The sequence below is a fragment of the Notothenia rossii genome (assembly GCF_949606895.1).
Source record: "Notothenia rossii genome assembly, chromosome: 6".
NCBI lineage: Eukaryota > Metazoa > Chordata > Actinopteri > Perciformes > Nototheniidae > Notothenia > Notothenia rossii.
The window spans coordinates 42511422-42534482 of NC_136909.1; the positions used below are offsets into that span (position 1 = coordinate 42511422).

A 23061-nucleotide genomic window follows, 5' to 3' on the forward strand; every position below is an offset into this window, starting at 1 on the left:
ACTTCAATATTTAAAAAAAATCTTCCCGGGGGAGCATCCCCCCGAACCCCCCTGGAGGAGGTGAGGTCCGCTCCCCACTCGTAAAAAATAGCACTTTAGCCCTGCCTATATGCCGTGAGCTGATTATCGAGCCTTCATTGTAACAGTCGCGGGTTTACTGTGTGTTTGCGTGTGGGGAGTTTTTTTGTGCGTGCTCTATAGTGCCCGTAATAGTGTTCACTGGAGTCCAGCACCTCAGCACCCCCACTCAAAATACCTTCCCGCGCCTCTGATGACTTCACCATGAAAATGTTACGACCGGCCCGTTGGCCGCAACAGGAAAGTTCAAAAAGTGACGCTCAAAGTTTCCAAAAATCACGGCACTTTATTTGCAACACCAAAAACAGGAGAGAATGGACGATGAGAAAGGATCACGGAGGGAGTCCTTCTGCAGCCGCCTTGGAGAGAGTACTGACGGCCATGTGACTCAGGGCAGCTGGTCTTAAATAGCACCTCGGCTCCAGCCAGGTGTCCCCGATCCCACTGATTGGCCTCTTCAGCTCCACCCCATCGTAGGACCTGCAACACACTCACAGGCCCCAGGCTCTGGGGCCGTCACAGCTACCCCCATAAAGTCAGGGTCCCCAACAGAACCCTGGCACCCAAATCAACCACCTTAACGAAAACATAGTGCCCACAACACCACTTTCAGAGAGAAAACAACACTGAATAGTTCAGCTGATTAGCGTGTTACATGTGTTTTTTTCCTCTTTTTCTTTTTCGCCATGCCACAGAACCTGGAATGCCCCCCAACTTGGTAAAGAGGTTCACCCGCAAAATGCTCCCACTGAGGTACCCAGTATCCCATCCGAATATTCTCCCGAAGCCAACACCCGTGAGCACGACCCTTCACCCCCACACCAGGAAGAACACCCTCCATCCGACTCTTCAGAGACTCACCGTGAGAACCAGACCAGGGAACATCAACACATGGCATACAATGCCGATGTGGGGTGTTACTGATTTTTCCCGTCTGCACGCGCTTCATTGCACTTGTCGCAGCGCACGCTGTCAACACCTCAGGCTTACCACTGCCAACCCGGGACACTGGCGCCACGATAGCAGGAGGTGCCCCACCAGCCCACACCCGACTCCCCGCTATGTCATTACCCAGCACCATGGTAACCCCATCTACGGGCAGAGCCGGCCGCACACCAACCGCCACCTCACCCTTGAACAGATCTGAAACCAGCATAATTTTATGGAGAGGCACCTGAAGAACATTTAACCCCATTCCAAGTGTCGGAACGAACAACCCCAAGTATGTATCCTCTGAGAACAGTAAGACAGATGCTAAAATGAACGAATCAAATGATCCGGTGTCGCGTAATATCTTCACCCGCACCTTCTCATCGCTCCCCACCAGAGAAACAAAACCTTCAGTCATGAAAGGCAAATAAGACTGCAGTTCTGGGCTAGATCCCTGCGGTTTCAACTCACTGTCTAAACGCCCAGTCATCTGCTCAGCGACAGGTGCCACGAACATTGCTGGCCTGCATGGGACTACCACTAGTCCCTTCCTGCTCAGCTTTAGCCCTAAATGCATAGCAGTCTTTTCTCCAGTGCCCTTGCTCATGACAGTAATGACACACATTGTCAGGCTAACGTGCAACACGTCCATACCCTCTCTCTTGCCCAGCAGATCTCAATGGACGACCAGACCACGCTCCCTTACCGGAGGAATTTCCTCTGTGACTGCCTTGTACGGCAGCACCTTCACCAACGTGTGTCAAAACATAGTCATCTGCTAACGCAGCAGCTTCAGCAGCTGTCCTGACTGCGTGCTCACTGGTATAAACTGCAATGTGCTCCGGTACAGAATTTTTAAATTGCTCCAGAATGACGAGATCCCTCAACGCCCCATGAGAATTAACGTCAGTTGCCGCACACCAGCGATCAAAATGGGTGGAAATATCCCGAGCAAACTCGAGGTGAGATTGATCACCTCTCTTCCAATTCCTAAACCTCTGACGATAAGCTTCAGGCACCAGCTCATAAGCCTTGAGAACGGCAGATTTTACTAACTCGTAACACAAATAGTCCCTGCCACTTAAAGACGAATAAGCCTCCTGAGCCCTCCCGGTTAACACACACTGTAATAATAACACACGAGTGGCCTCAGACCACCCCCTTACAACAGCAAGACGCTCAAACATCGCAAAAAAAAATTCTGGATCCTTTTCATTAAACCTGGGCACCAGCCTCAAATCATTTATTTCATCCACTGACCTCCTTGGGGTCCTGCTTTGACTAGCTGGATCATCAGAAAACAGGACATCAGCCGCTATTCTGCCCTATCTAACCAATACCAGTTTCTCCCTCTGCAACTCCAACTTTGCCTGCTCAGTTTCCTGCCTAAATTTTTCCACAGACACCGCTCTTTCCAGCTCAATGCCCTGTCGCATCTTCTCCATGGCCAACTCCTTTTCCGTCTCCAACTCTTTGCATAATTTGAGCAACTCCTTCTGCTGCTCAAAATTCAACACGGCACTCTGACCCGTTATTTCAGGCAGAGGTAAGTGCACTGTGCGCTTGGAGAAAGGAGCATCCACTACAGTGGCAAACACATTATTTTTTAGCAAACAAGCCCTTAAATTCGCCTTTACTGACTCTTTTAATCTCTTATCACCAACCTCATAATCATAAAACTCAGCTATTTTCACCAAGTGTTCCTGTGCACTGATCCAAAAACCTTTCATACGGTGTCGCAACAAACGCCCCCACAATATCCTCCATATTTATACGACAACTGCTATTTTTAGAGAGGAAATGCAATTTCTTAGCCCACCTGTGCACACAGTAGGAATGAGTAGCCCCACTAGCTGAGTTCCTAACCAACAACTTAGAAAACTCCCTCCCTAGTCTTCATGAGGCGTAGCGGTGGGTATTTATGCACTTAAAGCCCGCTGTACCGAGAGAGGCGACCAGGTAACCGGCATCTCCCCTGACCCACGGAAGTGCTCCCGAGCAAGTTTAGGGAAAAGGGAAAGTGAAGCTCTAACCGCCGTACCCCAACACTATCAAGGCCCCCCCAGACGAAACCCAAAGGGGAAACGCCTCTTGAACCTACAAGGGGAAACACTCCTACAGGTATTGTACACACAGGCGGGACCACTACCTCCTAGGTTTCAGCAAATATCTAAGAGAACAGATCACAGTTAACGGACAAACACAAACCTCCTCCATACACTCAAACCCGGGACCATACGCATTCCCAAAATAGCGCATATACAACACCATATAAGGCCACATATGTCACTGTCATCCGAGGGAATCCCCAACATATGACGTAACAGTCATATGGGCGATACTGCTCCCAGCTTCTCCCCCAAAATAAACTCAGGCTACCAATTAGCCACGAACACAGGCTAACTCAGGTACAGCTAACGCCACACCAACCCAACTATCTCTCGGTTCCGTACTCACGATAGACGAGCCCCCAGTTATTACGACCGGCCCTTTGGCCGCAACAGGAAAGTTCAAAAAGACACGCTCAAAGTTTCCAAAAATGACGGCACTTTATTTGCAACACCAAAAACAGGAGAGGATGGACGATGAGGATGGACGATGAGAAAGGATCACGGAGGGAGTCTTTTTGCAGCCGCCTTGGAGAGAGTACTGACGGCCATGTGACTCCGGGCAGCTGGGCTTAAATAGCACCTCGGCTCCGGCCAGGTGTCCCCGATCCCGCTGATTGGCCTCTTCAGCTCCACCCCATCGCAGGACCTGCAACACACTCACAGGACCCAGGCTCTGGAGCCGTCACAATAACAACAAGGTTTCCAGTGATGATTTCCGGACTGAGTCTTCATCATGTCTTCACCATGAGTCTGAGTCTTCATCAGGAGCCTCAGTCTTCATCATATCTTCACCATGAGCCTGAGACTTCATCATGTCTTCATCATGAGCCTGAGTCTTCATCATGTCTTCATCATGAGCCTGAGTCTTCATCATGTCTTCACCGTGAGTCTGAGTCTTCATCATGTCTTCACCTTGAGTCTGAGTCTTCATCATGTCTTCATCATGAGCCTGAGTCTTCATCATGTCTTCACCATGAACCTGAGTCTTCATCATGAGCCTGAGTCTTCATCATGTCTTCACATGAGCCTGAGTCTTCATCATGAGTCTGAGTCTTCATCATGAGCCTGATTCTTCATCATGAGTCTGAGTCTTCATCATGTCTTCACCATGAGCCTGAGCCTTCATCATGTCTTCACCATGAGCCTGAGTCTTCATCATGAGCCTGAGTCTTCATCATGAGCCTGAGTTGAGTCTTCATCATGTCTTCACCATGAGCCTGAGTCTTCATCATGAGCCTGAGTCTTCATCATGTCTTCACATGAGCCTGAGTCTTCATCATGAGTCTGAGTCTTCATCATGAGCCTGATTCATCATCATGAGTCTGAGTCTTCATCATGTCTCCACCATGAGCCTGAGTCTTCATCATGTCTTCACCATGAGCCTGAGCCTTCATCATGTCTTCACCATGAGCCTGAGTCTTCATTATGAGCCTGAGTCTTCATCATGAGCCTGAGTTGAGTCTTCATCATGTCTTCACCATGAGCCTGAGTCTTCATCATGAGCCTGAGTGTTCATCATGAGCCTGAGTCTTCATCATGAGTCTGAGTCTTCATCATGAGTCTGAGTCTTCATCATGAGCCTGAGTCTTCACCATGAGCCTGAGTCTTCATCATGTCTTCACCATGAGCCTGAGCCTTCATCATGTCTTCACCATGAGCCTGAGTATTCATCATGAGCCTGAGTCTTCATCATGAGCCTGAGTCTTCATCATGAGTCTGAGTCTTCATCATGAGCCTGAGTCTTCACCATGAGCCTGAGTCTTCACCATGTATTCACCATGAGCCTGAGTCTTCATCATGTCTTCACCCTGAGCCTGAGCCTTCATCATGTCTTCACCATGAGCCTGAGTATTCATCATGAGCCTTAGTCTTCACCACGAGCCTGAGTCTTCATCATGAGCCTGAGCCTTCATCATGTCTTCACCATGATCCTGAGTCTTCATCATGAGCCTGAGTCTTCATCATGAGTCTGAGTCTTCATCATGTCTTCACCATGAGCCTGAGTCTTCATCATGTCTTCACCATGAGCCTGAGTCTTCATCATGAGCCTTAGTCTTCATCATGAGCCTGAGTCTTCATCATGTCTTCACCATGAGCCTGAGTCTTCATCATGAGCCTTAGTCTTCATCATGAGCCTGAGTCTTCATCATGTCTTCACCATAAGCCTGAGTCTTCATCATGAGCCTGAGTCTTCATCATGTCTTCACCATGAGCCTGAGTCTTCATCATGTCTTCACCATAAGCCTGAGTCTTCATCATGAGTCTGAGTCTTCATCATGAGCCTGAGTCTTCATCATGAGCCTGAGTCTTCATCATGTCTTCACCATGAGCCTGAGCCTTCATCATGTCTTCACCATGAGCCTGAGTCTTCATCATGTCTTCGCCATGAGTCTGAGTCTTCATCATGTCTTCACCATGAGCCTAAGTCTTCATCATGAGCCTGAGTCTTCATCATGTCTTCACCATGAACCTGAGTCTTCACCACGAGCCTGAGTCTGAGTCTTCACCATGTCTTCACCATGAGCCTGAGTCTGAGTCTTCACTATGTCTTCACCATGAGCCTGAGTCTTCACCACGAGCCTGAGTCTGAGTCTTCACCATGTCTTCACAATGATTCACCTGAATCATGGCTCCACTAGCACCCCCCCCCCCACCGCTGAGAGAGTGTGGGTATGTTCATGTCACCATACCCGGGAAGAAAAAAATGGAAAAAGAGAAATCTCCAACAAGGCGTTCAGGGGCAGCATAGACAGGTATTTTCTGTGTTAGAGTTTTACCCGCTACAGGGTGTACTTTGAGGGTTTGTGACTCTGTAGACCGTTTACATGCATAAAAACCTTCATAACACACAAGGGGACCGGTAATAACCGGAAAAGCATGACATGGGACCTTTAACACTTTTAAGGATGGGGTTAGTGTAAGTGGTGAGGACAAATTAAATAATTCTTGATGGCTGAGAATGATAATATAGCTGAGAACACAAAAAGGGGTTCTTTCACGACTGTGGTTCACTTTGAAATATCCAAGGATGTACGGACACGTAAGTCCTTCAAAACATAAAGAGGCTCCTCGCTGAGCTGTCACAGTGACGGACTGAACATGATATCCAGGAATGTAGAGATGTGATTTGTGTTTAGTATTTATTAATCTCTCCGCCAAACTGCAAGTCAAATTGGAGCTGTTGAATCAGAGATGGCTCTGATAATGATGACAGAGGAATTACATGTCTGGCAGTCTTATCAGGATCCCAAGTATATCCCATGTCAGTTGTTTGTGATGACACCGGCCTCAGTCAGAACTCAAAGTATTTTTGCTGTCATCTTTCAACAGAAAATCACCTCCCAATACTGCCTCGCTGTTCCTCCAGCATAATAATCCCCTAATTTCAGTGTGTGAGGCATCTTGGGTTTTTGTGGACATTTACTCAGCAGAAGGGTGTAATATCAACATGGACGGAGGATAGAAGTATACAAGAGCTATAACACATTCATCATCCGTAATTTACCCCTGACAGTTGATAAGTAATTTTCATGTCCATTCAGAGGTGGACGAGAGCTACAATTAGGACAGCACACCATAAGGACTGGGGTAATATCTGCTTTCCTGTCCTCATTCCTCATTTCCATTTGATTGTCATTGACCACCGACTATGTCATAGAAGCAGTCTACAGAAATGTGGCTCTTTTATGTTAAACAGTAAAGCATATTTCAATACTCTTGAACAACACTTATATATACAGCTGTTTTAATTTCATTTTCCTATCTACTGAGATTTTTTCTACCTTTATTTTTCATTGGATCTCCATTAGATGCTACAAATATACAGCACATACTAAAAAGGGTATGTTACAGACCAAATATAACCTTATACTTTTATTTAATTTAAATTAAATTGAAGGTTGAACATTTTTTCAAGTCGTGGCACTTCAACATTTGGGGGAGACGTAAGGAGACTTTTGTAAAACATTCATGGTCCACAATGATGAGTGATGTTTTAGAGTGTTCTATGAGCTTAAAGAGGCCTGGAACGCCTCCATTGGACTCCTTGGTTTTGTTCCGTAACATAGTGACATCACTATGTAACACTCACGCTTTTATTGGCTAGTGCTCCAACACATTATACGTGCTGGTTTCAGACAGAGGGCGAAAAGAGGTGCTGCAGCAGCAACACAGTCTCACTCCCTGAACGTCCAGCAGCGAGGCTTGGTCAGGGTCCTATGGCGTACAGTTGTGACGCGCCGAGTCTCCTTCAGCTTCATAAACGGAGGCAAAGAGCTTTCAACTGTTTGCAATGTATTCCCATCGGCGGCGGTATTTGACGCTCAGGGAAGCACCGCATCGGTCCATGTCGGCGGCATTTAAAGGCAATGTGAGCGTCCATTCCCATTGGATAACCGAGGATTTTACACCCGGAAGTAAGTATTCTCTTTACTGTCGATTGATTTTACTGTACAGTGATATCTGCACTACTCATCAACTCAAAAACACCAGATTATCCTTGTTAATTACAAGACAGTGATTGGTTTACATTGTGTACAATGCTTTTGTATTTTTCCCCTTCGATTCGGAGAAACAAATATTTTTTCGGAGTTTAAGATGGCAGAAGACACTACACTACCCAGAATCCTCAGCTATCGTTTGGGACTACACCATGTGCTTTGTTTCACAAACCCTATGATTATTCCTCAGGATTTTTTAAAGCATTTTTTATTTTTTTATGTCTTGTCCTTGTATGTTTCTTTGTAAAGCGACCTTGAGGTTACGAAAGGCGCTATATAAATTGAAGTTGTTATTATTATGTTTACTGTTGATTATACCGTTGTTCTGTAATATATATATATACATAACAGTGGTTGCGTTAGACTTTTTCGTTGTCCGTCCTTTTGACGAACAGGATCGTAACATTTCCGTCATAATCCATTATTACCCGTCATTTTATTTTTCATGTTTTAATGATGAGATGAGACATATTTAATATTTATGTTTGGGTACTGAGCAGCAAATGTTCATCCATTCATTTTTTTTTTATGATTCATACAGAACTTGCAGAAAAAAAAAGATGAACAGAGACACCGACCGTGTGGTCACTTTTCATGTCAACACGAACATGAATGATTTATTTTTTCCTTCACTGACAGCACAGCAGAGGGGGGCAGAGGCCGCTAAAAACACTGCGACCACTGTGCCTAAACAGGCAAATATGAACAATGCCATCGTTTTAAATGAGACAATTACAATCAAAATATGAACAAAACATTTACAAGAACAACTCAATTGACTTGCTGTAGCCTAGCCTGAACGCTGATCTATGCATCGTTGTGCACCCTCGGACAAATCCGTTACTCATCTTAGCTTTTCTACAGATGTCGCAGAACATTTTGCCATCTTCCCTCCTCAGCCACTTAAACTCTTGCTCCCACTGAACCCGGTACTCCCGCTTGAACTCCTTGCCACTTGCTTTCCCCTCTGCCGCTGGCTGAACGTTGTCAGTTTTAGTCTTACTGGCTTGTCCTTCATCATCCACCGCATCAATCCCTCTTTTTACACCTCGTTTATCCACACCATCACAATTACTGGGCTTATTAAAAAAGCTTCGGACGATCAGCTGCCGTGACGTTTTGCAATTGCTAAAGCCGGTTAAACAACGAGGTAATCAACGAGTTCAAAAACAAGACTAGACGGTAACAATTTATATTAAGGTACACAAATTAACCATCAACTAGTTGTTAATTAACATGCATATTAGCAGTATATTGGCTCTTTATTAGTCATTATAAAACACTTATTAATGCTTTATTCTACATGACCATATTCTACAATTAAGTAATAAGCCATTAGTTGAGAGTTTTTCCTCAATAACCCTCTAATTAGTGCTTATTTATTGCAAGTAAGGTCTTAATATGCTCTGCTCAATAGAGAACCGCAGTGATGCGTCGTAAAACCCGGAAGTAAGTTAGCATTTTTAGCACTTCCGGTTCCTTCCTCAAAAAGCAATGCATTTTTTCCATAGGGTTTTGGAAAATAGCTCGAAATAAGGTCTGTGGTTGACACAAATTTAAGAGATAAATCATGTTTTGTTCTACGACATTAAATACATCAGCAGTGGCCCCACTGGGGATTTTTGAAGAGTTTACGTGTCTGAAAAACGATGGTTGTTACCGAATGGCTGAATAGGACTACAGAAATTATCGAGGCCGTTGTACGTCATTACGCCGAACACGTAAACACTCCCGCTAAGTTTGTTTTCCCCTGTGTTCTGCTTGAAAGCAAGTACCTGCCTATCTTTAGTATCTGCATATCTATATCTGACCTGATTAGAATCTGTATTTTTGAAATTGTCGTTTTTAACACCGTAGTTTTACAAATTATAGAATAATTAATTGCCAGTGTTTTCCAATTTTACTTGGCAGTTCGTTTCGTTAGCTAACGTTAGCTAAAGCTAGCGCTACTAGTTAGCTACGCAATGGTTTGTTGCTTTGCTCCGGGTTGCAGCCACAGGTCTTCGCATGAAACGTGCTTGTCCTATCGTTTCCCGGCAAATGTTTTCCAAAGGAGGGTCTGGATTCGTGCCATGAGATAAGCTGACGTTACATTTTTGTCCATGTCACGGTGAAATGTAAATAATGGGTAGTGACTGTATCGCCGTTTTAGAGATGGCGCTGCTGAAAATACCGCAACATAAGTAAAGATAATGAATACATCCTATTAAAACCTGTGTGGCTTATATGATAAGTCTAATTAGTACAAGCAACATAACGTTTCACCATGTAACTAAAGATTGTAGTCAGGGAAATCAGTTTGACATATTGAATTAATAACAAATCACCTCTGGCTGGCAGAGAACTCTCTGCTCCATAGCTTCTCTTGGACGTAAAATCACATGTACATTTTACATTTATATTCAATTTAATATTCCATCCCTCACATACTTTTGTATATATAATAATTTATATTTTGTTTTTCTTGTTATGCTGCTGCTGTTAGGATTATGTTTTAAACAGGACCCAGACGCAGGCAATGACTGAAGATGTTTAAATGGTTTATTGTTTCGGAGACTCAGGCAGGTTTGGTGATTATGGAGGTCCGGAGTGGAGGTAGGCAGTGAGAGGCTGGACTGATTACCAGGCAGGCAGGTAGGATGCAGGAAGAAGCAGGCATGTTGGCTGGAAGATCTGGTGGATGATGGCCGAGGGATTGCACTGGAAACACAAGAGAAACTAGTTACAAAGAGTACGGATTTACACGCAGACAGGATAACTGAATGGGCAGCCAGGAGGATGTAATACCACTGGTGTAGAAAACAATCTGGCGGTGAGTTGCTGGGAGACTGGAGTAGATAAGCTGTGTCCTGATTAGATGATGAGGGACAGCTGAGTCGGACGGCCAGGTGAGAGCAATTAGGCTGCTGCCTGCAAGGGACACCACACCCTCTCCACACACACACACAGGGGAACAAACAGGGACACAGTTTGGACTGTGACAGCTGCAACACAAACATTTCCCAAATTGGGATCAATACAGTAATATCTTATCTTAATTAATTAAGAAATATAACTATTATAATTAGTGTAGCAGCTGACACCTATTTTCAATATGGATTAATCTACCATTTATTTCTTTAGTTCAATTTTCATCTATAAAAATGTCAAAATAGTGAAAATGTTCACGAGACTTATCAAAGTGCAAGGTTATATCTTGAGATGTTTTGTTTTAGTCTATGTACTGTATGTGTTAATGCTCTTATATGTGACGGTGTGACTTCCATGAATCTAATATTTTATATCTTCCCAACAGACGAGCTGACAGGAAACCTAACACTAACAACCACAACATTGCAAAGGCGAGTAAATGTAAATTAAAAACAATTCACAATTTTTTTATTTCTTCTTCCTTGCAGTAAGGTGAAGCTGACCTTGCACTTGGTGCCAGTAAGGATGTTCCTCACGCAGGCTGAATGTTTCTCCTTCCTTACTGACACAGAAGGCCTTGATTTGCAATGCTTCACTAATTGTCATTTCCCTGGCTCCGTAGGGACACTTTACCTTCAGCACAGCGGAAGACCCTACCAGACCATCTGGAGATGCCCCCAACAATCCTGATAGGGAGAGCCACAAATCTGAGTCATGGACCTGCATCTGAGTTGCAGTGGTGAATGCCCTGATGCCCTCACATTCATTCATAGTCTCCCACTGTACAGACAAAACACCATCAAGGGCCTGTTGTTGCCCTAGCACCCTGGCAATAAAGGAAGCAGTCACACGCTTTGACCTCAGGACAGCTCCAAAGTTGCTGGCAGTCAACCTTCCTTTCCTGAACAAATGCCAGTTTGGGTTGGTTTGCTGAACAGTGGTAGCCACCTGAATTGTCCTCTGTTGCTCTTCAGACAATGCCATGCTTGCCACAATTGCCTCAGGTCCCTGATGCCCAACAGATTTGATAATTTCAGGAACAGTAAGTGTTTCCAAGCTGTAGTGTTCCTCTTCTGGCTCGGGGGAGAGAAGCCAAGAAATTCCTGAAAACCTGCCCCCGAGTCTGTCCCTCAGCCAGTCACGATCTTCGGAGGTTGGCTCTCTTGTGAGCGGGTTAAATTAGTTATTGGTTTCAACAGTCACATTAAAACAGTTACTGAATCAGCTTACTATCACCTAAAGAACATATCTAGGATTAAAAGACTAATGTCATAGCAGGATTTGGAAAAACGTGCCCATGCTTTTATCTTCAGTAGACTGGACTACTGTAATGGTGTCTTCACAGGTCTCACTAAAAAATCTATTAGAAAGCTGCAGCTGATTCAGAACACCGCTGCTCGAGTCCTTACCAACACTAAGAAAGTGGATCACATCGCTCCAGTTCTGAAGTCTTTACACTGGCTTCTTCAGGGACTGGTCAGCTTTCTGTCCCCAGAGTCAGAACTAAACATGGTAAAGCAGCGTACAGCTATTATGCTCCAAATATCTGGAACAAACTCCCAGAAACCTGCAGGTCCGCTGCAACTCTTACTACTTTTACATCCAGGCTGAAGACTTTTCTTTTTGTCGCTGCTTTTAATTGAACTATTCATATCTTAGATTGCACTGTAACTTTTATCCCTGTGTTTTTTCTTTTAATGTTTATTTTATTAGCTTTTCTTTTGAATGACTGATTTTAAATGCCATTTTCTTAATGTCTTTCATTTTTTGTAAAGCACTTTGAATTGCCTTGTGTTGAAAAGTGTTATATAAATAAACTTGCCTAATAAAGATTTCATGTGACACATACAATTGATTTGTTGATGGGAATTAATGTGAATAAATTAACTCTAGGTTAACGGTACTCTTGCTACAGTATCACTACTCACCGACACTATAAACCTTGTCCCTCATGCTAGCCCTGACAACACCGGTAAGCACACCTTCATCTAGGCTGCACTGTAACGTGTCCTGACTTGTAGTGGTTCTCTCCTCTATCTACACTCTTCTTGTCATCTTTGTAAAACGATATCAGACTGGTAATTGACACAGCCATGACTTCTAGTTAAATTCATTGTGGCTAAAATGAAAAGCTTTGTTAAAATATGCAAGCACTCCACGTCAAATTCAGCTTTATTGTCAAAAATTCTACATGTGTTATCCATCCAGAAATATTGAAATATCGTTTCCCACAGTGTGACATGTATACATAAAACAAAAAAAAAAGGGCCAAGATAAACATGGTATACATTAAACAAAACGGGCCTAGATAACCGGGGTATACAGTTTAAAATGTTAATATATTTAAAGTGTTCAAAGTGCAGTTTCAGTGCAAGTCAGTTGAAACGATCTTAAGTTGGCATGAAGTTGAAGTCGTGCGTCCCTGCTGCTGTACTGGCTTGTAGTTCGTTTATAGCATAACGTTAGCATTTCGCTTTTGGCGACTAGATTTATGATTCAAAAATTATAAAAGTAGGGTTGACATGTGGAGATTATCCGGCTGAACAAAACGTGATCCCTCTCTTAAATGTGTGTCAACCACAGACCTTATTTCGAGCTATTTTCCAAAATCCTATGGAGAGTTTGCATTGGTTTTTCGCGAAGGAACCGGAAGAAGTTTACTTCCGGGTTTTACGACGCGTCACTGCGGTTCTCTATATGGGCCTAATAAGGCATTAGTACCACAAGAATAGTAATTCTCCCATAATAACACTTAACAACAAACTATTTATTTCATAAGAAATGAAACTATAAGTGTTAATTGTGTCTGAATAACCAACCCAGTCTCACGGCATTTCGTGTAGTTCAATTTCATAAAGCAATGTATTTCTATTGCTTGTATGTTTTGTGCCTACAGCACGTCTTTTTGTCCAGTCGGGTCATGGAAGACCGGAAGCTGTGGTTCATAAAAACATGTTCTTACTCAATATCAAGCCATGGTTATTGTTTTTAATTTTAAACCGTATAATGTTGGACTTTTTTTTGCCGCCAATGAGGAAAAGAAATGGGGCTCAGAGCCTCAGAATACTGAAAACCTGTTTTTTTTTCAATCTTTTTTTCCTTCTAATTTGTTATTCCTTTCTAAATAACACACTGTTATTTACTCAACAATAACACACAATTATCCTTGTTTTTATTTATTTGTTTAATTCTTTACAGGAAACCGGGTACAGGAAGTAGGAGAAAGTGAACTGAATAGCATGGCAGTAGACTGCTACTAATTTTCCCTATGCAACCCAAGCCCCCAGGAAGCGCGCCGGACTCAGATGAAAATATTTGTGGTGGCCAAACGGAGGTATTACACTTCCGTTTGGTTGCCAGGCCCGGAAACACTTTTTCCCATTGACTTACATGGGGAAAGAGTGGTCTGTAAATCGTTGGATAATTTTTAAAAAACTAAATAAACTACCCAGTATGAACACTTGTATAGCCCTTATTAAAAAACATTAGTTCCTCAAGTTGTAAAAATGTGCTAATAACGTTATTCTGAGAGTTATTTCCCTCTGCATTATAAACGCACATCTAACCCACGGGACCGTGCCGCCCGGCACGTTCATGTTACGTGTTCAGCATGGTCCCGACCAATCAGAGCACACTGTGCTCACAGGGAGGGTGGGGGCTGGAGCTATTGGAGCTACAAAGAGCCGTTAAAGGCAGAGAGTGAAATTCAGTGAATACACGTAGTTTACAGAGATGCTGTATGAGAAACCAATGTGAGTTGCATTTATCTTTACCCACTGATGCACAATAAGAACGGACCCATATCGTCTTATTGCCATCCCACGGAGCTGTAATAATGGATATATTGCACATGTTTGCTGTAATTAATTATTAGCCTATGGGCTGTATGATTAAATCTTGTACCATAAATGTTGTATTAAATAAAGTTAATATTACCGACGTTAGATTAACGTCCCTGTAGCTTCTTATTGCACTAAGATATATTAATGCTGTCAAAATTATTGCGTTAACGGTGGTAATTCATTTTTTGAATTAATTGCGTTAAAATATTTAACGCATTTAACGCATGTGCAGAATGACCCGCCCCACATCCCACCAGTGGCAGCGCCGAGAATTGCACAGACAGCAGTTAGTAAGATTGATTTCAGTAGCCATTTGTCTGGAAACACTGAAGACCAGAAACGGTTTTGAAAACTTTTGTCATGTAGTGATCGTCTTCTCAATGGAAAATCTTTGATAATGTCTTCTGGCCAATCAGAATCAAGATAACGGCGTGGTGTTGTTGCAGGAAGTCCCGACGGAGAATACTTTTGCTGTAGTACAGGGGTGCACATAACTGGTACGCAGGTTATGTGCGTAATCTGAAATGCGTACCGTCACTTGTGTCACAAAGCGCATTTGCGTACCGACGTACTTGTGAAGCTTTTCCAGAAGGCGGTTGGATCACCGGACGACAGAGTCGGTCTCCGTGTGCACAGACAGGGCTGCTGTACAACGGCATTGTGCCAAAACTACGCCAACCGGCTGCGGAGGGAGACCCCTCCCCTTCACTGGAGAACTGCGCTAAAACAGCTGATCACAACATTCACACTCTGTGGTCACGAAGTCCCCACTAGCCCCCCTCCCCCGTCGACTTTCCTGAAGTACTCCCCCGTTGATAAAAATCAACACGTAATTAATTAAGACCCCACGGTTTGATGATTGATAGGTGTGTGGGCTGTCTTTCATTTTGACACACAGAAAAATGTTATGATAAACATGAGTATGTGAAATGGATATATCCGCCTTCTTTCATTTATCTTTCCATTCCTAAACAATATACATAAAGAAATGGCATATTTTGGTCATAGTTCGAATGGTGATTAATCATGATTAATTAATTTTTAAGCTGTAATTAATTTGATAAAAATGTGTAATCGTTTGACAGCCCTAATAGGCTATATATATATATATATATATACTGTATATATATATATATATATATATATATATATATATATATATATATATATATATATATATACAGTGCAATAATTATTTAATGCTAAATTAAGCTCTGTTGCTTGGATATCACTAGATACTGTTACAGCATAATATAAGTACATAACGATTTATGTGTACATTAGCATAATTACTAGCTAGCCGCTAGCTGCTAACTGCCGTCTCGTTAATATCAAATCCATCATAATAACAAATCATTACCATGCTGTCATGAACGCGCTGTGCTGTTACGTGTACGCAAATTGACTTTCTTGATGTGAACGAGCATTTTGGTTAAAGTTGAGCATGCGCTATGAGCGCACATACGGGTACTTCTCAGGCATGCCAGGTAAACTGTGACGTTTCGCTCTCTCAAAAGTTGGGCGATTTTATCATCATGCGCCAATGAGCAACTCTCATAGGAATGAATGAGGCCCCGCCTCCCACGCTGTATCCAGTTCTTATTATTCATCCATGATGCAACCTGAAGAGTAAAAGGGTCAAGTCTGTCGGAAAGCAATGACTGTAAGAGTAAGCCTTACACTTTAAGGATTAGTAACATGTATTGTGTTTATGTGATGACATTTGGAGATGTTTAAACACAATGAGAAAATGCGTTAGCATTCGCGCTAGCGTTAGCATACACGGTAGCGTTAGCATACATGCTAGCGTTAGCCATACTAGCCTGTAGACATGCTTATTGCACAGCTAGCATTAGCTATATTTACCTTGTTTACACTTAGCGGTCCTATGTGTTAATCTGTGTATGTTAAACTTGCATGAATGAGATCATTAAGTGCCTTGTAACTTCTTTTTTTATAGTTTCACTCCGTTTGAATCTCAGTGGACTGCAAATAAGTCAATAAAGGAGCATGGCTGCTCATTCCCTGGCTCTCAAAAAGTTTGGCTGGCTGTTTAATCTATGTTCATACTGAGACAGTATAACACATAGAGAGAACAGTACAACTAGTGTGTAAGTACGTACAAGCAGGTCACACAGTGTGATCACAAATACATAAAATCAGTTAAAAATCTGTTTTTATTAAAAAGTGCAGGCTGCATTATGTGTTCTCAGCCTTGGTGAAACTTGACATGTTTTGTATGTGTCTGAACCTCTCTTTAGTGGTTCATTAATAAAACAGATATTTCAACGTGTGCCTACTTTGTTCATGTATTGTTGAGGTTAATTTCAGTAGTTGTGTGCTATAATGTATTTACAAATTGTGAAGAGGAGGCAACTTTAGAATAGGGAACCTGTTCAGGTCAATTAGAGTCAAACTCTAATTAGAGTCAAGCTTATTGGTTATGATGAACAAGACTTCACTTTAAAATAGGGAACATATTCTTAGATATAAACACCTAATTAGAGTCAAACTACTAGTTCTTAGATATAAATACCTAATTAGAGTCAAACTACTAGCTTATTGGTTATGAACAAGACTTCACTTTAAAATAGGGAACATATTCTAGGATATAAATACCTAATTTGTTGTTATTTAGACTTAATTAACACTTAGGGTTTCATGTCTTGTTGTTACATAAGAATAGATAATATTTGTTAAGTGTTATTATGGGAAAATTACTATTATTGTGGTACTACTGCCTTATTAGGCCCATATTGAGCAGAGCATATTAAGACCAAAACTCATGTACAATAAGTTACTTACTTTCAATAAATAAGCACTAATTAGAGGGTTATTAAGGAAAAACTCTCAACTAATGGCTTATTACTTGTAGAATATGGTCATGTAGAATAAGGCATTAATAAGTGTTTTATAATGACTACCTTAATACAAAGTGTTACCGACTAGACAATAGCTACTTAATATACACACACTCGCCACCAACTGGACAGGGGTGTGAATGACTAAATAATAGTTACAGACTACAGTAGAGTACAGTAGATCGCCCTCAGTCTACCTGGCCACTAACGATGTAATATAATGTGGGCCGCTGGTGGACATTTTGGCGCTGTTCCGAGTTGTGTTCTAATCTGTCAAAATGACGGACTGCTTTCAGATTTTTCCGTCATTGTTAGAAAAAATCCATAATTGACGGAAAATATTCGGTTAACTCAACATCTGATACATACATATTGTAGCTACACCGGTCCAATATATAAGGCCACAAACATACTGATGTCTTTTGAAGTTTTATTCTCTCCCTCTCGCTCTCTTTCTCCGAAGACAACATGTAAACTATAAGAAATGAACAGTTGAAAGTTTACATTCAATCGTAACACCTAACACATTAGCTAAATCAAAGCACACACTAAATATTAACATACATATCAACAAAAGAGAAACATTTACCGTGTGCGCCTCTTGAACCCTGTAGATTATGCCAACGGCATGCATTGCCATGGCAATGCCTTCTGATCTGACTGTGGTCATGTGACTTACCGACCACATCCCAAATGTGAACCATTCTACATTTTGTTATCCAGATAATACTCTTCATTTTACAATTGTCTAATTACACTCACATTTACAAAATCGTAAATTGATAAGAAATGCACACAAATGAACATCCAAATATAAACATTTATCAGACCGTTACACATATATTATATATATATATATATATATATATATATATATCTATATCTATATCCATCCATCCATCTTCTCCCGCTTATCCGTGGTCGGGTCGCGGGGGTAGCAGTTCCAGCAGAGAGCCCCAAACTTTCTTTTCCCTGGCCACATCAACCAGCTCTGACTGGGGGATCCCAAGGCGCACCCAGGCCAGTGAAGAGATATAATCCCTCCATCTGGTCCTAGGTCTACCCCTTGGTCTCTTCCCAGCTGGACATGCCTGGAACACCTCCCTAGGGAGGCGCCCAGGTGGCATCCTAACTAGGTGCCTGAACCACCTCAACTGGCTCCTTTCGATGCGAAGGAGGAGTGGTTCAACTCCGAGTCCCTCCCGGATGACTGAACTTCTCACCTTATCCCTAAGGGAGACACCAGCCACCCTGCGGAGAAAACCCATCTCGGCCGCTTGTATCCGCAATCTCGTTCTTTCGGTCATGACTCATCCTTCATGACCATAGGTAAGGGTAGGAACGAAAATGGCCCGGTAGACAGAGAGCTTTGCCTTCTGGCTCAGCTCTCTTTTCGTCACAATGGTGCGGTAAAGCGACTGCAGTACCGCTCCCGCTGCTCCGATTCTCCGGCCCATCTCACGCTCCATTGTTCCCTCACTCGAGAACAAGACCCCGAGATACTTGAACTCCTTCACTTGGGGTAAGGACTCATTCCCTACTTGGAGTGGACAGACCATCAGTTTCCTGCTGAGAACCATGGCCTCAGATTTGGAGGTGCTGATCCTCATCTCGGTTGCGAACCGATCCAGTGAGTGCTGAAGGTCGCAGACCGATGAAGCCATTAGAACCACATCATCTGCAAAAAGCAGTGGTGCAATCCTTAGTCCACCGAACTGCTTCCCCCTCCTGAGGTTTCGGACAGTTTTCCAGAACAACTTTGGTGCCGCCAAGAAATTCCTTTTCCATGTCCTCTCCAAACTTCTCCCACACCCGCTGCTTTGCCTCGGCCACGGCTGAGGCTGCTGCCCTTCGGGCCTGTCGGTACCTTGCAACTGCCTCGGGAGTCCCCCGGGATAACAAAATCCCTGAAGGCCTCCTTCTTCAGTCAGACGGCTCCCCTGACCACCGGTGTCCACCAGCAGGTTCGAGGGTTACCGCCCCTTGAGGCACCTAAGACCTTGAGACCACAGCTCCCCGCCGCAGATTCGGCAATAGAGGCTTTGAACACCAACCACCCTGGTTCAATGTCCCCAACCTCCACAGGAATGCCCGAAAAGCTCCCCCGGAGGTGTGAGTTGAAGGCCTCCTGAACTTGGGCCTCCTCCAGACGTTCCCAGTTCACCCGAACTACACGTTTGGGCTTACCAGGTGTATCCAGAGGCTTCCCCCGCCACTCGACCCAACTCACCACCAGTTGGTGATCAGTTGACAACTCCGCCCCTCTCTTTACCCGAGTGTTCAAAATATACGACCTCAGGTCCGATGAAAAGATAACTAAATCGATCATGGACCTTCTGCCTAGGGTGCTCTGGTACCACGTACACTTATGAGCATCCTTATGTTTGAACATGGTGTTTGTTATGGCCAATCCATGACGAGCACAGAAGTCCAGTAACAAACCACCACTCCGGTTCAGATCAGGGTTCCTCCCAATCACGCCCCTCCAAGTGTCTCCATCATTGCCCGCATGTGCGTTGAAGTCTCCCAGCAAGATTAAAGAGTCCCCTTCAGGAGCCCCATACAGGACTCTTTCCAGGGTCTCCAAGAAGGCCGTACACTCTGAACTGCTGTTTGGTGCATAAGCACACACAACAGTCAGAGTTTTCCCCCCCATAACCCGCAGCCATAGGGGTAAACTCCAACAACGAAGCACCCAACCAGGGACTTGTGAGTATCCCCACATCCCCCCGGCGCCTCACACCTTGAGCATTCCGGAGAAGTATAGAGTCCAACCCCTATCCAGAAGTAAGGTTCCAGAGCCGACGCTGTGCGTAGAGGTGAGCCCAACCAGATCCAACAGGTAACACCTTTTCGGGCTGTGCCCGGCCGGGCTCCGTGGCAAGCCCGGCCACCAGACGCTCGCCGACGAGTCCTCCTTCTGGGCCTGGCTCCAGAAGGGGACCCCGGGCTTTCTCCGGGCCAGGTATCCTCACTTTGTGCGTCGTCTTTCATGAGGTCTATATATATATTTCCATACATATATATATATATATATATATATATATATATATATATATAGCAAGTATTGCTAATGCCATTGTTTTAAAGTTTTTGTATATAGTCCTCAGTCTCAAATGCTTAAAGGTCCCATGTCATGGCCATTTCCACTGATCATAATTCCATTGTTGAGGTCTACTAGAATAGATTTATATTGTGCAATTTTCCAAACTCACTTTGGTTTCTCATACAGCATCTCTGTAAACTACGTGTATTCACTGAATTTCACTCTCTGCCTTTAACGGCTCGTTGTAGCTCCAAAAGCTCCAGCCCCCACCCTCCCTGTGAGCACAGTGTGCTCTGATTGGTCGGGACATTGTGAATCGCGCTGATCTCCGTGGAGGTGTGGTTTCCTTGTTTAGCGATACACAGCGAAACACATCCAAACTCATCCTGAGCACACACAAAGTCACAGCCGAAGTAAAAACAATAAGTGTGGCTTGATATTGAGTAAGAAAAAGGTTGATAAACGCTGTGAGAATGGGTCTGCAGTAGGGATGTGCATCTCCATCACTGAGGCCGATGCGATGCGCATCTCGATACATTGCCACGATACGATACATTAACGATACATCTGAAACACCAGGCGATGCGATACGATTCACCCCTGTTGCGATACAGTTCGATACGATTTGATTCAACATTATGCGATACGGGGCGATACGATGTGATTCAACACGGTGCAAAATAATGATACAATTCAATGGTACGAAAGAGGATTTTGTTTTATTCCTTATTGATCAGCATTAACAATGTGCAAAAAACAATTACCATTATAGCAATGGCCATACAACTGCCAGAGCGATGCACATAACACTCATTCAGTAGGCTAACTCACCAGTGAGCAGAAAGCAGCGGTTTCTATTGTGAACATATAAAGAATACAAATAACCTTTCAAAAATAGGTCTTAATAACATTTCAACTATTATTGGCAGTCATAGGCTGCTGTAAAAATAAAAACCACTCTCACTGACATAACACCTCACTGAGCTTAACTCATATGTCTGGCTTGCAGGTTTTTCTTAAGGAATATGAGTTGAACAACATTAAGTGTATCACCATCCCCTGCCTGACAATAATCAGCACAGATGAGCTATTCGATTTCCTTAAACTAAACAAATAAGCGTCAGTTAAGTAAGCCACAGGGTAGTTGAGACCATTGAGTAGTATATTCTTACCTGTCCATCCATCTTCACCACTTCTGCTGTTATCTTCATGAATATCATGTCCTTAGTTTCATTGTCATCCAGGAAAGCCAGGTCTTTGAAGCGGGGATCCAGTGCTGAGGCATAGTGGAGGAGGTCTTGGAGATATGTGTAGCGACCATCAAAGTCCAGTCCAGTTCTAGCATTATCTGTGAACAATGCTGGATTCTTGTCTTCAATTTTCCACTCGCGGCAAACTTCTTGCAGTAACATTACTAGATTATTTCCTGTGTGGGCTTCTTTGAACACTCTGGTCTGCAGAACATGGTTTTGCAATACCCACTCGTCATCAATATAGTGTGCTGTGACCGTGACATATGAGTCAGTGGCGCAAGACGTCCAGCCATCAACTGTAATTGCAACTCTTTGGGCATTACTCAGCGATTCAACTAACTCTCTTCTCACTTTGTCATAAAGAGCAGGGATTTGTTTCTCGGTAAAGAACCTCCTATTTGGTACATGGTACCTGGGCTCCAAAATGTGGAGGAGGTGTAGGAAGCCCTCATTCTCCGTGACACTGCACGGCTGGATATCTTTACAGATAAAGAAGGTGATGGCGTCAGCTATTGCCTTGGAGCGGGTAGAACTGTTAGCCAGCGGAGCATGAAAAATAGTTGTGATATGCTGCTGCTCACCAGTCTTGCTGCCGCCAGGGATAGCCGGGTTAGCTTCAGCTGAATCCAAGGAAGATAGGGAGACAGCCACAGACGTAATATTCAACCCATGTCGCCTCTTTAGGTGCGTCGCTAAATTCGTGGTACTGCTCGTGTATTTTATAGCGGCACGGCATTGTTTGCAAATTGCTTGTGATTTATCAAGTTGTCCGTCATTTTTGAAGAATCCGAAGTGTTGCCAAACATATATTTATTTTTCGGTGCACTGTGTATCTCTTTCTCCTCGACTTCCATGCTTGTTGATAACTGTGACGCGTGCACGCGGCTCTCGTGCACAGTAGTGGCGATCAAAGATCGTCTCTGCAGAGTGCTGACAAGAGTGGATGAGTGGATAATATGAATGAATCGGTTTTAACGGGTTTTTCTGATGCAAAGAGACGCGACAATCGATGCATTGCGAGTTCAACCCAAACTGTAGCCGATGTGCACTCTTTCAACCGGTGCACTCACATCTTGAACGTTTATGCCGGTGCACCGATGCGAATTGGTGAATCTTAACATCCCTAGTCTGCAGAGAGAATATCGCCGCGATCCCAACTGTCTGTTATCAGCCTGCAGCCAGGGAGGAGAAATCAGCAGAGCTGCCTGCACTGTGTGTGTGTGAGGAAGTCCGTGGAATGGTCAATTTGGACCAATCAGCGGGGGCTTAACGTAACGGCTCCGCAGATTGGTCCATTTGATTCCGGGTAACGCATGACATCATGCGGTACCCGGAAGAATCAATGGACAGTGACGTATCTCCAACGAGGCGTTTTGAGGAGGTATTTTCTGTGTTAGAGTTTTACTCGCTACAGGGTGTACTTTGAGGGTTTTGACTCTGCAGACCGTTTACATGCATAAAAACCTTCATAACACACAAGGGGAAGGTAATAACCGGAAAAGCATGACATGGGACCTTTAAATTGTTTATG

The 23061-nt window shown here is 43.6% G+C and overlaps 1 protein-coding gene across 2 annotated transcripts in view; it reads right to left on the reverse strand.

Moving 5' to 3' along the window:
* Positions 1–7306: 7306 nt before the first annotated feature.
* Positions 7307–23061, reverse strand: part of LOC307042570 (uncharacterized protein) — a 29428-nt gene continuing 13673 nt past the window's right edge. The window contains exons 2-3 of one of the 2 annotated variants that reach the window (XR_013809161.1): positions 10406–10549; positions 7307–10318 (exon numbers count right to left, since the gene is read on the reverse strand). Coding sequence is in view for 1 of the 2 variants with exons in the window: in XM_079686543.1 (XP_079542669.1) it covers positions 10176–10318; positions 10406–10602 (340 nt within the window). In the remaining variant the exon portion in view is untranslated. Of the gene's footprint in view, positions 10319–10405; positions 10603–23061 lie in introns of both variants that reach the window. The other variant, XM_079686543.1, reaches the window with a different exon arrangement.